Raw genomic sequence first — 13,766 nt, 5'->3', positions numbered from 1 at the left:
TTTTTGCGGCTGTCGCTTCGCTCGTTGCGAGCATTTCAAAAATTTATGCACACTTCGCTGCCATTTTGAGGTTGTTAATTTTTTGTGCGTTTTTTCGTACTTGTTTTTTTTTTTTTTTTTTTGACTTTATTTTTTGTTATATTGTATTTTGTATTATTTGTTTTTGGCTTTCGTTTCTGCTGCTGTTCTTTTGCCGCATTTCTTGGCATTTTTAACAAGCGCCGTCGAAAAGGAAGTTTGTTTTTTTCTCCCCTCCGCCGTTTTTTTTTTTTGTAAAAAAGAAAAGCAAGCGCTGCGCACAAAATAAATAAAATATATAAGCTAAAAGCCATGTGCAAAAACGTTTCAACATTTTGTGTACCTTACGGATAACGCTGGGCTTTTATGTACCCTACGAAGCGAGCATATCAGGTTTGGCATGTGCTTGGCCACGTTCGCCTGGAATTCGATGTGAAATTATTTTCACGCGCGTGAAATGGGTGGAAGTGCGTAGAAACAGTCGATAATTGAGCGCTAGTTTAATTCAAAGTATTCCGATTCAGCTTTTAATTGTTTTAATGTTATTTAATTAAATAATAAAAACTTATTTCCAATTGGAACTCAAATAAACATCCCAAATACTCCCATAATTATTCGAATTTATATATTTTTGGCAGTGCACAAAAAAGTTCGTTAAAATGTGTAATTATTTTGCTGCATGTTTATTTTGTTGTTTCGCTGGTTGTTTTTATTTTTTTTTGGGGTTCTTGTTGCCGCACCTTTTGTCATTGCGCCATGAATCATGTATACATATGTAAATACCAGATGGACAGACCATATAGAAACACGCGTGTTCCACTTTAAGGCCCAAATGTACATATACGTAGGTCTCCGATAATCGGCAGCGTAATCGTGATCGCACACACATTGCCAAACTGCTCGAGTATAATAATTTGTTTATAAGCCGCATTTTCTGATTTTGGACACATAATCGCCGCACTTTCATGTTTCGCCATAATAGGATTACAAATAAAAACCATAATTTAAACAAAAATTAATGACAACACAAAAGTCGACACAAAAAACGGCAATGAATCACGTTTGTCTCCGCGAGCAACGAGAAATAGAATTCTTTGGCACTTTTCGCTTACAATTAGGCTGAGATACATATTAAACTAATTAATATTAATAATACGCCCGAGATACACACACACACACATATCTGTATGTAAATGTGGTAAACAAATTTCTTGGATACTTTTTGTTATTCTCTCCGTCTAAAGTTTTGTTTAAAAAGAAATTAAGAAAAAATAAGCGAAAACAAATTCACAACAAAATAAATGTGCTTTTTGTTGTGCATTCGATTGGTTTTAATTTCGGTTTTCAGTTTTCAGTGTGAAGGTCAAAGTCAAGGCGACAAAGCACGCCAAATGGCCAGAAACTTAAAACAACAAATGAAACAAAAATAATTAACTGCCGATTTCAAATGCGAGCATGAGCCGAGAATGTGACGCATTCGCTAGATACTTTACCCGATGATTCAGTTATTGTTGTGTACATTTATATATATATATATATATCACTTGCTAAGCGACCGCTTCGAGCTGAGCTCAAATTTACTTGCAAAACAACAAACTGAACTGAAATGCGAATTGTGCTCATATCTCGAACTTTTTTATCCTCTAGATAATGCAAGCATCTGAAGTTTATTTATTTGTGAACTTAGAAGCAGCTTGTGCTCATATCACGAGCTTAATAATCGTCCTCTCTTACTTTTTCCGTACCCACTCGAAAGTTTCATGCCAAAATTTTCAAATAATTCATTAACAAATCTATAGAAAATTCTCTGCCTAGAAATCTAGCTTATTTCTTTGTATTTTCAAGCATATATAAACATACATATATATATTTAAATATATACATTTTGTATTTGATTTATAAGCATATATTTATATAAATAAATTTTATTTTTTTTTGCCGGAAGGTAACGGTTTTTTCCTGCTAACTAATTTTATAAAATAAACAACTTTTGTGTTTCATATTTATATATATTTATTGCCTCATTATGTATGTTGCTCTTCCTATTATTTATGTTTTGTTTATTATTTATTTTTTACCATCAGCTCGTTGTAAATAGACAGAAAGTTGGTGAACTTCTTGACTGATAAATGGCCACATAAAGCAAGAGTTTCAGACAAGTTCTAAATTATTTCTATGCTAAAAGTGAAATGTGGCCAAACCGCTTTTTTTCTGCTGCTGCTGTTGTTGTTGTTGTTGTTGTTGTTGTTGTTGTTGTTGTTGTTGTTGTTGTTGTTGTTGTTGATGTTGTTGTTAGCTCATTATGAAGATGCCCAGCATGATAATGGCCGGGACTGGGCAATCTTGCCACCAGCAACAACTGCAACAACTACGTCTGTCCGACTGTTCCCCCCGCTTTCCGCCTGCAATCTTTCATCAGCAACTGTTGTGGCCATTTCTTGTGCTAGTCTGCAATTTACTTTCAATGCTGCTTCTAAGCCTTGTTGTTGTTGCTGTTGTTGTTGTAGCTTTCTTCTGTGGCACTTGTTGCTGTTGTTGCTGTCAGCGTTTAGTCAACAGTTGGCCATGTTGCCTGTGTGTCTGGTTTGTTGCATGTTGGCATGCAGCAGCAGCAGCAACAGCAGCAGCAGCAGCAGCAGCTGCAACAGCAACTGAGCTGCTTGGCATGCAATTTGCAATAGTTGCGCTTGCGCAATTCAAATGCACACACACACACACACACACCTGAGCCAAACAAGATCGCGTAATAACTTAGTCAGCCACAACAACAATACGAGCAGCAGCCGCAGCAGCAGTTACGTCGCCTTTGTCGACTTGGCCAAGACGGAAGACGGAAGATGTGGCAACCACTTGCCTGGCCCGGCCTGGCCTGGCCGAAAAACCGGAAAAACGACACGCACTGAGCGATGCTCACCAAGCCGCCAACCGTCTCCGACTCCGTCTCCAACTCCGTCTTCGTCTCCAACTCCAACTCCGCCTCCCACAACCAGAGCTCCCCAGCGTTTAACTTCCTGTGCATGTCTCGATTCTGAGCATTGATAACTTTTGGTTTTTGTCAATATTTATTGCCAGCTAACTGTGTGTGTGTGTGTGTGCGAGTGTACGTGTGTGTGTGTGGCTCAATTGAAATGGAAACCTAGTTGGGATCTGTGGCAAGTTTCGTAAACGCTTTAATTGCATTTATTATGATTGACGCTGACAAATCAGCAAAAGTTCACACAAAAGCAATCTCTTCAAGTGTCAGTTTATGTAAGCAACAAATTGAGAAACAATTAACAATCTATTAAACCAAATTTAAAACAATATCAATAGACACACACACTCGCACACACACACTCGCACACACACAAAACGAAGAAGAAGTGCAAAAGGCAAGCGAAGCGCGCTCGGGTTCAATGTGCTTTACCTGTCCTCGCTGGTCAGGTACTTGGGCAGCATTCTCTCTCTCGCTCTTAACTCTAGAACTGGTAACTGGGCAGCTAACCAGTCAAGTCGCCAGCCCTTGGCCAAGTGCATAGGCCAAGTAGCATTGGGTATCTGCTTTACATGCATTGTCAGCAGCAGCTGCAAAGACGGCAACGAATGGGGCATTCGTATCTCTAAATGTTTTTCTATCAAGTGTAATCAACATATTTACTAGTTATTGCCAGTTATTTTCAGCTTAAATCAGTCGCAAATAAACATCAAATATGCACCATGGTCTGCGGCATAAGCCAAACAGTTTTCGTTTCGAATTCCCAAACGGTTTAAGTGCGCATTTCATTAAATCAGCTTTTGCACCGCGTCTCCGCTGACTAACGGTTCAACAGATTGCAGCTTAGTTTGTTTCTTATTTAGTTCTTATCAGCTGCAGGCAATTTATTATGCAAAAATAAACTTTGCAAAAATCATTTGCTAACTAATTAGTTAATGTACAAATTCAGCACATTTCAAAGGAAACTTTTGCTCAAGCCCAAACAATTTGCGTGAAATGCGCAATAAATTCAAGCACATAACAAATGAACGACTCAGCATATACCCTATACTTGTTATAGAGATAACAAATTAGACCATAATGAGTATATATGTTATATATGCCCAAAAAAAAGAGAGTTAATTCTATATATTTGTTAGCTATACTAGATGCAATACACATTTGTTATTGCATTTCGCCTGCTGCCGTCTCTTTCGCACACACACGCAGCAAATTTCACTTTCATTATCAGCTCAGTTATTTTGATAAGATTTCCCGACTGCAGCGACTGCGTTTGCATTTGAGCAGAGAGAGTGAGTGAGAGAGAGAGAGAGATAGATAGAGGGGCAGAGGACTTTTATTGTGTCATAGCTATATATATAGAATTTAAGACTTATTCGTGTACTATATAGCATGCCGCATGGAAGTGCCGCGCAATAAAAATTTGAGACTCTCTGAAGGAAAAGAGACCAACAACAAAAAACAAGAACAAAAAAAATAAAACCAAAAATAAAATGAGTACAAAACTGCGAATATTTTGGCTGGCATTGAAATTGTTGACGGCAACAACAACAACAACAACAACAAAAACAATAAAAGCAAATCTAGCGATACGAGCCGAATGGGATTTGGACAAACTGTTTTAATATTTACTTTTTTCCATGTTATACTGTGCACTTTCTAAAACACTTATTATATTCGTGAGATCATCTTTTGCAAATGCAAATCCTATGAACTTTGATCTATTTAATCTCTTGTCAGGCAAAGCTTCTTTCATTTAATCTCCTCTTTACATAATGTAAGACTTTATCTATTTTATACCATGTTTTTATGATGTAAAACTATATCTAGTAAATCTCTTGTAATATAAGACTTGATCTATTTAATCTCCTGCTTATACCCTGAACCCATTGAAAATTGGTAAAAAGCGGTTTAATGTCTTTTTTATAATGTAAAACTTGTTCTATTTGATCTCCTTTTCTTGTAGTGTGAGACGTGATCTATCTATTCTTCCTTTAATATAGTATGGTACTTGATCTATTTTTTCTGCCTTTTCTATAATGTAAAACTTTATCTATTAAATCTCTTGAAATGTTAAACTGAACCCTGAACCACTTAATCTAACTAATCTCCTACTTTTCTAATGCAAAGCTTGATCTGTTTTAATCTATTGTTTTTCTTATGTAAACTGCACAGCTTTGTATTTGTTTATGCATTTTATGACGCAAAGCACAATTAAAAGCTGCCATATATATATTTTAGATTAAGTCTGTTCTCACTAAAATAAAATCTTTAATATGAGTTGAGAGTTTTGCAGTTTTGAATTTGTACAACATTTTTATGCGTTGCTGCAATTTTCACAAAAAAGGAATTCCCATTCTTTAAACCATATTTTATTTATAGATCTCACACACAAAAAACATCTAATCAATTAACCTTGAACAGTTATCAATTCAACAAAAAAGAAAAGAAAAAGTTATTGCCAAAAAAATTGCTGCAACGTTCACTTTTTATTATTTTTTGATAGCTGCTAAACAAAGTGCGCGCATATGTGCATATAAGTATCTGTATCTGTATCTGTATCTGTAGCTGTAGCTGTAGCTGTAGCTGTAGCTGTAGCTGTAGGCTGCGTTTTGCTGACACTATATCTGTGTGTGTGTGTGTGTGTGTGTGTGTGCGCGTGTGTGTGTGTGTGTGCATGAGCTGATAAGCGGCTGCTGCTGCTGCCTTCCAGTATTTACTTTGTACGCGCTTTTAATTGGTTTTTTGTGCTACATTTTTTCTTCTGTCCACTTTTTCTTTATATTGCGCTTTTTGCAGTCTGCGTTTCAATTTGAGCGCTCAGTTTGATTTTTCCTGTTCGCAGACAACGTGCGCAGTTGTCTATTAAAAAATTAAATAATACATTAACCAACACATTCAAAGTCCAGTCAAATGTGTGTGTAATTGCGGCTCCTACATAAACAAAGATAATTTCTATTAATAGTCAAAATCATGCAAAATGTGTATTTATATGTAAACGATTTTTGTAAATATTTTGTTGCCTATCCAAAAGGCGCGCATGCGTTATGCAAACTTTGAGCGCCTTTCTATGCAATTCTCATAGATTCATGTACAGCTGATAAGTTTTAATACTGTTTCGTGAGATTTACATTTAAAGCTTTTATTCTTATTGCTTTTAAGTGGAAACATATTTTTGTATATATACATTTTTTTATTTTATAAAATATAATTAATTAATACTTTTCTCTTACTTTCAGATAACACTGCCATATTGCAACACAGAAGTAACTGACTAAAAACAACGCGATTAACAACCAAAACTACCTCGTTGCTGGCCAGGCACAACAAACAAGCGCACACCCACACACACACACACACATCAAAACTGATTGCTGTTTGGCCAAGAAGAAAGCGAAGGCTGCGCCGCAATTGAAAGTTAAAGCATTGCCAATGTAGCTGCCCCACCTCTAGTAAAATGGAACAACAAATATCCAAGGAGCACTAAGAACAAGCAGAAGGAGCAGCAGCAGCAGAAGAAGAAGCAGCATAAGCAGAGCAAAACAGGAGCAGCAGCAGACGCAACAGCCAGCAGGCATACATTACGTATACGCAACGTGCAGCATGATGAAGAGCCAAAGCGATGTCGAGGCGCCGCCAACAGCAGCTGCAGCTGCAGGAAATGGACAACAGAAGCCAACGAATGGCCACAGCAATGGGAATGGGAATGGCAATGGCTATCATCAGAATGGAGGCGGTAGGCGTGACTCGACGCAGGCGTTCACGCCGCTGCTGGCGCAGCACAATAGCACACTTGGGGAGGCGGCAACGCCGGCCGCCACGCCCACAACGATGCTGTACGAAAGCACGCCGAGCAACAACAACGAGTGGAAGGCATCGGAGGACATTAACAATTTGAAGAACGGGCTGCTGAGCAACAACAATGGCAACGGGCACAACGGGCGCAGTCTGCGCGAAAAGTATGCGCACGAGCAGGCGCCGCTGACCGGCGGCTACAAGCTGCCCGGCGGCGGCGGAGTTGGAGGTGGTGGCGGTGGTGTTGGAGGTGGTGCACGTGCACATGGCAGCGAATCGGAGGAATCGGATTTCGATTCGGATTTAAATGGCGGCGGCGACGAGGGCTCCAATTGCGGGCTCTTCGGCTGCCGGCCACGTTGGGCGCGTCGGTTTGCGTCGACGCACGTGTTCATGGTGGTGTTCCTGCTGGCGTATATTTTGCAGGGCATGTACATGACGTACTTTGTGTCTGTGATCACCACCATTGAGAAGCTCTTCCAGATCAAGTCCAAGACGACGGGCTTTCTGTTGAGCGCCAGCGAGATGGGCCAAATCAGCACCGCGATGCTGCTCACATATTTTGCCGGGCGTGGCCATCGTCCCAGATGGATCGCCTGCGGCATGGTGCTCTTCTCCATAGCGGCGTTCGCCTGCGCCCTGCCGCACTTCATCTTCGGCGAGCAGCTGATGCAGTCTAGCGTTTTCCTCCAGCCGCAGTCGCCCGCCCCGTCATCGTCCGCGTCCGCATCCGCTTCGTCGCACAATCTGTGGAGCAATGCCACAGATCCGAATCTCTGCGTGCTGGGCGGCAACGGCACACTGGCAGGCAGCGAGTGCAACGAGCAGCGTCAGCTGGAGCAGGCCTCACACTCCAAGATCACGGTCATTGTGCTGTGCATCTTCTTCGGCAGTCTGCTCAGCTCGGGCATTGGCCAGACCGCGGTGGCCACCCTGGGCATACCCTACATCGACGACAATGTGGGCAGCAAACAGTCGCCCATGTACATGGCGGTCACCATTGGCATGCGCATCCTGGGCCCCGCCTCTGGCTTTATTGTGGGCAGCTTCTGTACGCGCTGGTATGTCAATTTCGCCAATCCCGGCTTTGATGCCAGCGATCCGCGCTGGATTGGTGCCTGGTGGCTGGGACCCGTCGCCATTGGCAGCCTCATGCTGCTCGCCTCCATTGCCATGTTCTCATTTCCCAAGCAGCTGCGCGGCAAGCAGCAGGCACAGGCACAGGCAACAGGAGCTGTCGGTGCATCCGCGCCAGAGCTGGAGGAGAAGCCCAAGCTGAAGGGTGAGCAGCAGCAGCAGGCGCCACAATTTCGAAGAGCCTTTCCATTAACAGATTTGCTTGTTTAGATTTTCCGAAGACCGTGCGCCGCCAGCTCAGCAACGATATACTCATGTTCCGCACGGCGTCGTGCGTGTTTCATCTGCTGCCCATTGCCGGGCTGTATACGTTCCTGCCCAAGTATCTGGAGACACAGTTCCGTCTGGCCACCTACGATGCGAACATGATAGCCGCCTTCTGCGGCATCCTGGTCATGGGCATTGGCATTGTAATCTCAGGTCTATTCATATTGAAGCGCAAGCCAACAGCCAGGGGCGTCGCCGCCTGGATAGCATTTACCGCGCTCGTCTATTCCGCCGGAATGATTATACTCATGTTCATTGGCTGCAGCACCAACGACTTTGCCGGCTATAAGGCGGGCGATGCCAACAGGTGGATGCAGCTCAACTAACTGGGAATTTGACTCTAAAGGTTTCTCCTACTCTTTGCAGCCCGGCCATGATAGAGCCCGCCTGCAGCGCCGTGCTCAACTGTACCTGTGATAAGGAGAATTTTGCGCCCATTTGCGGCACCGATGGCAAAATGTACATCTCGGCCTGCCATGCCGGCTGCAGCAGCTCCACGCTGCGCGCCAGCGACAATCGCACACTCTACTCCGACTGTGCCTGCATTCCACATGGTAAATCTTAATATCCGCCAATTGGAGCTGGGCATTCACTTTCATCTCATGTCCATTTCAGTCGCCGAGGCAGTCAATGGTTACTGTGATAATAACTGCAAGAACTTCATCTACTTTATATTGATTTTTGCCATTTGCGTATTTATGCATTCCACCTCCGAGGTGGGCAGCATGCTGCTCGTCATGCGCTGCACACATCCTAAAGGTGAGTCAACAAATCTGGCAGAGAATTTCCCACTGAAATACACTTCCATTCCAGATAAAGCCATGGCCATGGGCGTCATTCAGTCGGCCATCGGCCTGTTTGGTAATGTTCCTTGTCCGATCATCTATGGCGCCGTGGTGGACTCGGCCTGTCTCATCTGGAAGTCGGTTTGCGGCAAGCATGGCGCCTGTTCGCTCTACGATGCGGATACCTTTAGGCAATACTTTCTGGGTAAGCTGCCAATACTTTCTGGAACAGAAGCTGCACGAACTAAACTTCTCTCTCTCTCTCTCTCTCCACACTGCAGGCATAACGGCTGGCATTATGTTTCTGGCGTTTCTCATGGATCTGGTCGTCTGGCGGAAGGCGCATCGCATCGATATTGCGCCCGATCAGCCGGAAGGGGCGGCGCATGCGCCGGCCACACGCTTGGATCTGTCCGAGTCCAAGCAGCCCATTGCGCCGCCTCCGGATACGACGGTCTAAGCGCGACGAGAGAAAGCTAATCCGAAGCAAAAGAAAACAAAAACAAAAACACACATTGCAAGATTTCCAATAAATGTTTACCTTAATTGTTAATTAGTTATCATTTTGTCTAGTTTTTTAGCCCTAGTGCAAGAGTTATGTATTTAGTTAAGCGGTCTTTTCTGGACTCCGGAAAACCTCAATTAAAATTTATAAAGCGCTCATATATAAAATACGTACGTACAATGCTTATATACATACATACACATATAACATATATAATTAAATTCTTCGTGTAAATCTCAACTTTATAGAAATATAGAAATTGTCTAAATACATCTGTAGAATTACATATTATATAGTAATTTTACAGTTCATATATGCGACCATAATACACAAGTTAATGTACTTTGTAACAAGAGCAAAACATTTATTATATACACACAACAATACGAAATCTACATAACTTTATATATGTTTTATGTATGCATCTATATATACATATACATATATATATATGTATATATATGTGTATAATATATAATTGCAACCTATCTGTGGTAGTTAAATTTTAGTTAAAATTCAAAATAAATGCCTAAGTTTGTCATATAAAAGAAATACGAAAAGAAATTAATGGAAATATAAATTATGTTTAAAGTGTAACGACTCGATTGTTAATTTAATATTGAATTGTAAGTAAAGTATTTAATTATATTCTAATCTTTATTTATGTATGTGTGATTGTGTGTATGTAAATATGTGCGCTTGCATGTACTCATACATGTGTATATGTATATATGTATACATTATGTATGTATGCATATCTGTATGTTTGACTGTTTTACTTCCAGCTCGGCTTATTTGAATTTGTAATTCTGTTAAGCCTATCGATAATAAAACATATCGATAGCTTGTGCATAGAATTAACAGACTGTTGTCAGTCGTTTAACATAACAGCTGGCCAGCACAGCAGTCAACTGTTAAGCATAAAAGCTTCATTTGTGTATAAAATAGAGTGTACAAGTTCATTTGTAAGCTAGTGCTTTGTTTATAAACTTACATTTTGTTGTTATAAAACAGCTTAAAAACGAAACCTTTAGAAACTATCCGGTTTGGCAAGAACTGCATTGGAATAATGAGCATACCACTGAAGCACTTCAAGAAAGGTAAGTTGCGGCGTCAATGTCACCCAGAAGACCTTGAAAACCAGCCGGGAACACGTTTTAGCCGATATCACATGATAGATTAGACAGATAAATAAGTAGTGCGCTTCTATTCCACTGACGTCGCAGCCAACTCACTGCTCTGCCCTGCTCTGTGCATGCGTCATCAACAGGTACACCCAAGCCAAGCCTGCCAGAGGATGGAGTCTTGCGCCTCTACCTCATGCGCTTCTGTCCGTACTCGGAACGCGCTGCCTTGGTTCTGGCTGCCAAGCAGATTCCACATCACAAAATCTATATTGATCTGAGCGAGAAGCCCGAGTGGTATACCGATTACAGCCCCCTGGGCAAAGTGCCAGCCATTCAGCTGACCGCCGTGGATGGCCAGCCGGCGCTGGTGGAGTCGCTTGTCATAGCCGAGTATCTGGATGAGCAGTACCCGGGGCGCTCGCTGTTTCCCGCAGATCCCTTGCAAAAGGCCCAGGACAAAATACTGATTGAGCGTCTGGCACCAGCCGTAAGCGCTGTGTATCCAGTTCTGTTTACCAAGAATCCGCCAGCCGATGCGCTGCCAAACTTCGAGCAGGCCTTGGACGTGTTCGAGCAGGAGTTAACCAAACGTGGCACGCCCTATTTCGGTGGCCAGCAGATTGGCATGGTGGACTACATGATCTGGCCCTGGTTCGAGCGCTTCCCAGCCCTCAAATTCGTACACGCCGATAAATACGAGCTGGATAAAACGCGCTATGCGAAGCTGTTGCAGTGGGTCGAACTGGTGGCTCAGGATGAGGCAATCAAGCAAACGGCGCTGGACAGCCAGGTGCATGCCAAATTCATGGCCACGCGCCAGGCTGGAGAGCCCAACTATGATGTGGCCTTCGAGGCCGTCTAGTGAGCAATCTCTTGTTGGAATTATACAGGCTAGATAATAAATCCCAATTGATATTAGATCGGAACTTCTATAGATCTTGTATGCCTAGCAAATAATTATATACTCCCTCCCTCTGCAGGCTCTGCCAAGCCGGAGCTGCCCGAGGATGGCCTTTTGCGTCTCTACTGCATGCACTTCTGCCCCTTTTCGCAACGTGTGCGTCTTCCGCTGGATGCCAAGCAAATACCGCATCATAGGATCTACATTGATCTGATCGACAAGCCGGAATGGTATCGGGAATACAGCCCGTTGGGCAAAGTGCCCGCCTTGCAGCTAACCCATCTGGCGGGTCAGCCAACACTTGTGGAGTCTCTCATCATAGCGGCGTATTTGGATGAGCAATATCCGCAGCGACCGCTCTATCCCACTGATCCGCTGCAAAAGGCACTGGACAAGATTCTAATTGAACGCTTTGTGCCCGTCGTGAGTGCCGTCTATCCGGTGCTGACCTGCAACAAGGATGCGCCGGCGGATGCGCTGGAGAACTTTGAGTCTGCGCTGGATGTCTTCGAGCAGGAGCTAACTAAGCGCGGCACGCCCTATTTTGGTGGCCAGCAAATTGGCATTGTAGACTACATGATCTGGCCGTGGTTCGAGCGCATACCCAGCCTCAAATACACCACGGAGCAGCACTACGAGCTAAATGCCCAGCGATATGAACAGCTGGTAAGTGGCTGTCGATATGTTTCCAATCAATCTAAAGCTAATCCGCTGCCTAAACTTCAGCTTAAATGGTGTCAATTGCTTGCACAGGATGCGATTGTTAAGCTAAGTGCCCTGGATGCCCAACTGCATGCCAAGTTCCAGCAGTCGAAGCGGCTGGGCAAGCCCCAATATGATGTCGGCTTTGAGGATTAGCTCAAGCAATTTATTGATGCTTTAAATTCGAATAAAGATGCAGGCGCTACTCATGCATCCTTCACCAGAAGATTATAATTGGGTTTACCAGCGCTGCGCGTACGCAAGAATTCAGCCTGCACCTCAGCTTCCATATAGAATGCCATCACAGCGGGATCACGTTTCATGCGGTCCAGCCACTGCGTCTGTAAAGGATTATCAGGATCATCAGTCTGCAGGCGCTGGAGGTATCACTGACTCAAGCACTCACCAGCTGTGGAAAGCGCTGCTCATCATAGTTGTAGTCATCGCCGCGCTGCAGCTGGAGCAGCTCCAGACGCTCGCACCAGGGCCAGATCATGTAGTCCAATATGCCAGTTTGTTCGCCGCCAAAGAAGGGCGTGTCACGCCTGCTCAACTCATGCTCGTATTTGTCCAGGCCGCACCAGAAGGGCTCCAGCTCACCGCCATCGGATGCCTTGAAGAAGGCGCCCAGCACGGCTCCAAAGCGCTCAATGAGCAGCTTCTCCTGCACCTTTTTCAGCGGATCACGCGGATAGAGCGGACGCAGTGGATACTGCTCATCGAGGTACTCGCAGATGAGCAACGATTCGGTCAGCACGGGCGGGCCAGGCTCACGCACCAGCTCCAGCGCCGGCACCTTGCCCAGCGGATTCTTTTCGAAAAGCCAGTCTGGTTTCTCTGTGAGATTTATGTAGATGCTGTGATAGGGTATCTGTTTGGCGTCCAGTACCAGATGCACACGCTGCGCAAACGGACAGAAGCGCATGGAGTACAAACGAAGAATGCCATCCTCGGGCACATCGGGCGTCGCTGAGCCTGCCGAGTGAACGCCGTGAGCGGTTGCTCGAAACTTGAATCAACTGACAAGCTGCTTACCTTTTGCCAAATGTCTGCCGCTGCTCATGATGCGTGCCTGAGAAGCAACTGGTGCCGCGAACCGCGCTAGCTAGCCATTTTATAAAGTGGCCGACGGAGGCGCCCTTCGCCTGCCGGTTCACATTACTCGACTGAACTTGGCGGGCTGTGTGTCAACGATAACCTTTTGAGGCGGCGCTTCAATGGCTTGCATTGTCGTCGCAGATGTCGCATACAGTGTAACTGGGACTAGGTAGACACGTGCAAGCCAATACAAAGTCGTATACATAAAAACTTCGCTTGCCTAGGCACTTTTCATATGCGGTTATCTCTTTTAGCTGGACAATTTCATTTTTATATTTTAGTCACTAAATTCAGACCTAACTGAAAAGCTAACGCTTCGATCCAATGGCTCGCCTTATACTTCCAGGTGAAGTATCTCGTATTAATCTTTATTTTCTGTATATTGATAAACTGATCCGACTCACAATTTAAACCTTCCTAGCTCAACCTAGTGGAACTCTCCTGGAGGTAGAGGCAT

General features: G+C 43.8%; 3 protein-coding genes across 6 annotated transcripts in view; 2 read left to right on the top strand and 1 right to left on the bottom strand.

Annotated features, from left to right (window-relative positions):
• The window catches only part of LOC115769896 (solute carrier organic anion transporter family member 74D), a 39,774-nt gene extending 29,902 nt beyond the window's left edge, over window positions 1-9,872 (top strand). Inside the window, exons 1-7 of one of the 3 annotated variants that reach the window (XM_030714912.1) lie at window positions 5,838-5,907; window positions 6,232-8,069; window positions 8,135-8,498; window positions 8,558-8,745; window positions 8,807-8,950; window positions 9,005-9,181; window positions 9,258-9,436. In XM_030714912.1, the coding sequence (XP_030570772.1) occupies window positions 6,596-8,069; window positions 8,135-8,498; window positions 8,558-8,745; window positions 8,807-8,950; window positions 9,005-9,181; window positions 9,258-9,436 (2,526 nt within the window). In that variant the 5' untranslated portion in view covers window positions 5,838-5,907; window positions 6,232-6,595. Of the gene's footprint in view, window positions 1-5,837; window positions 5,908-6,231; window positions 8,070-8,134; window positions 8,499-8,557; window positions 8,746-8,806; window positions 8,951-9,004; window positions 9,182-9,257 lie in introns of those variants that run through there. The other 2 variants (XM_030714914.1, XM_030714913.1) reach the window with 2 other exon arrangements.
• Window positions 9,873-10,413: 541 nt separating this feature from the next.
• LOC115769898 (pyrimidodiazepine synthase) lies at window positions 10,414-12,443 on the top strand. Of its 2 annotated transcripts, XM_030714919.1 has the most exons (3): window positions 10,414-10,581; window positions 11,589-12,175; window positions 12,236-12,443. In XM_030714919.1, exons 1-3 carry the CDS (start codon window positions 10,551-10,553, stop codon window positions 12,365-12,367), a joined length of 750 nt encoding a protein of 249 aa, XP_030570779.1. In that variant the 5' UTR covers window positions 10,414-10,550; the 3' UTR covers window positions 12,368-12,443. The 2 variants fall into 2 exon arrangements, with proteins under 2 accessions (XP_030570779.1, XP_030570778.1); XM_030714918.1 differs by lacking the exon at window positions 12,236-12,443 and having other exon boundaries at window positions 10,425-10,581; window positions 10,752-11,600.
• On the bottom strand, window positions 12,402-13,718 carry LOC115769899 (pyrimidodiazepine synthase). Its single transcript, XM_030714920.1, has 3 exons — window positions 13,247-13,718; window positions 12,618-13,186; window positions 12,402-12,552 (listed from the first exon to the last, which is right to left on the bottom strand). The coding sequence occupies exons 1-3, from the start codon at window positions 13,272-13,274 to the stop codon at window positions 12,418-12,420; spliced, it is 732 nt and encodes a 243-aa protein (XP_030570780.1). The 5' UTR covers window positions 13,275-13,718; the 3' UTR covers window positions 12,402-12,417.
• Window positions 13,719-13,766: the final 48 nt, after the last annotated feature.

The sequence above is a fragment of the Drosophila novamexicana genome, unplaced genomic scaffold, assembly GCF_003285875.2.
Source record: "Drosophila novamexicana strain 15010-1031.04,08,12 unplaced genomic scaffold, DnovRS2.1 tig00004554-arrow-pilon, whole genome shotgun sequence".
Classification (NCBI taxonomy): Eukaryota; Metazoa; Arthropoda; class Insecta; order Diptera; family Drosophilidae; genus Drosophila; species Drosophila novamexicana.
The sequence above is the reverse complement of the archived record's forward strand: the minus strand, read 5'-3'. Positions and strand labels throughout refer to the sequence as shown.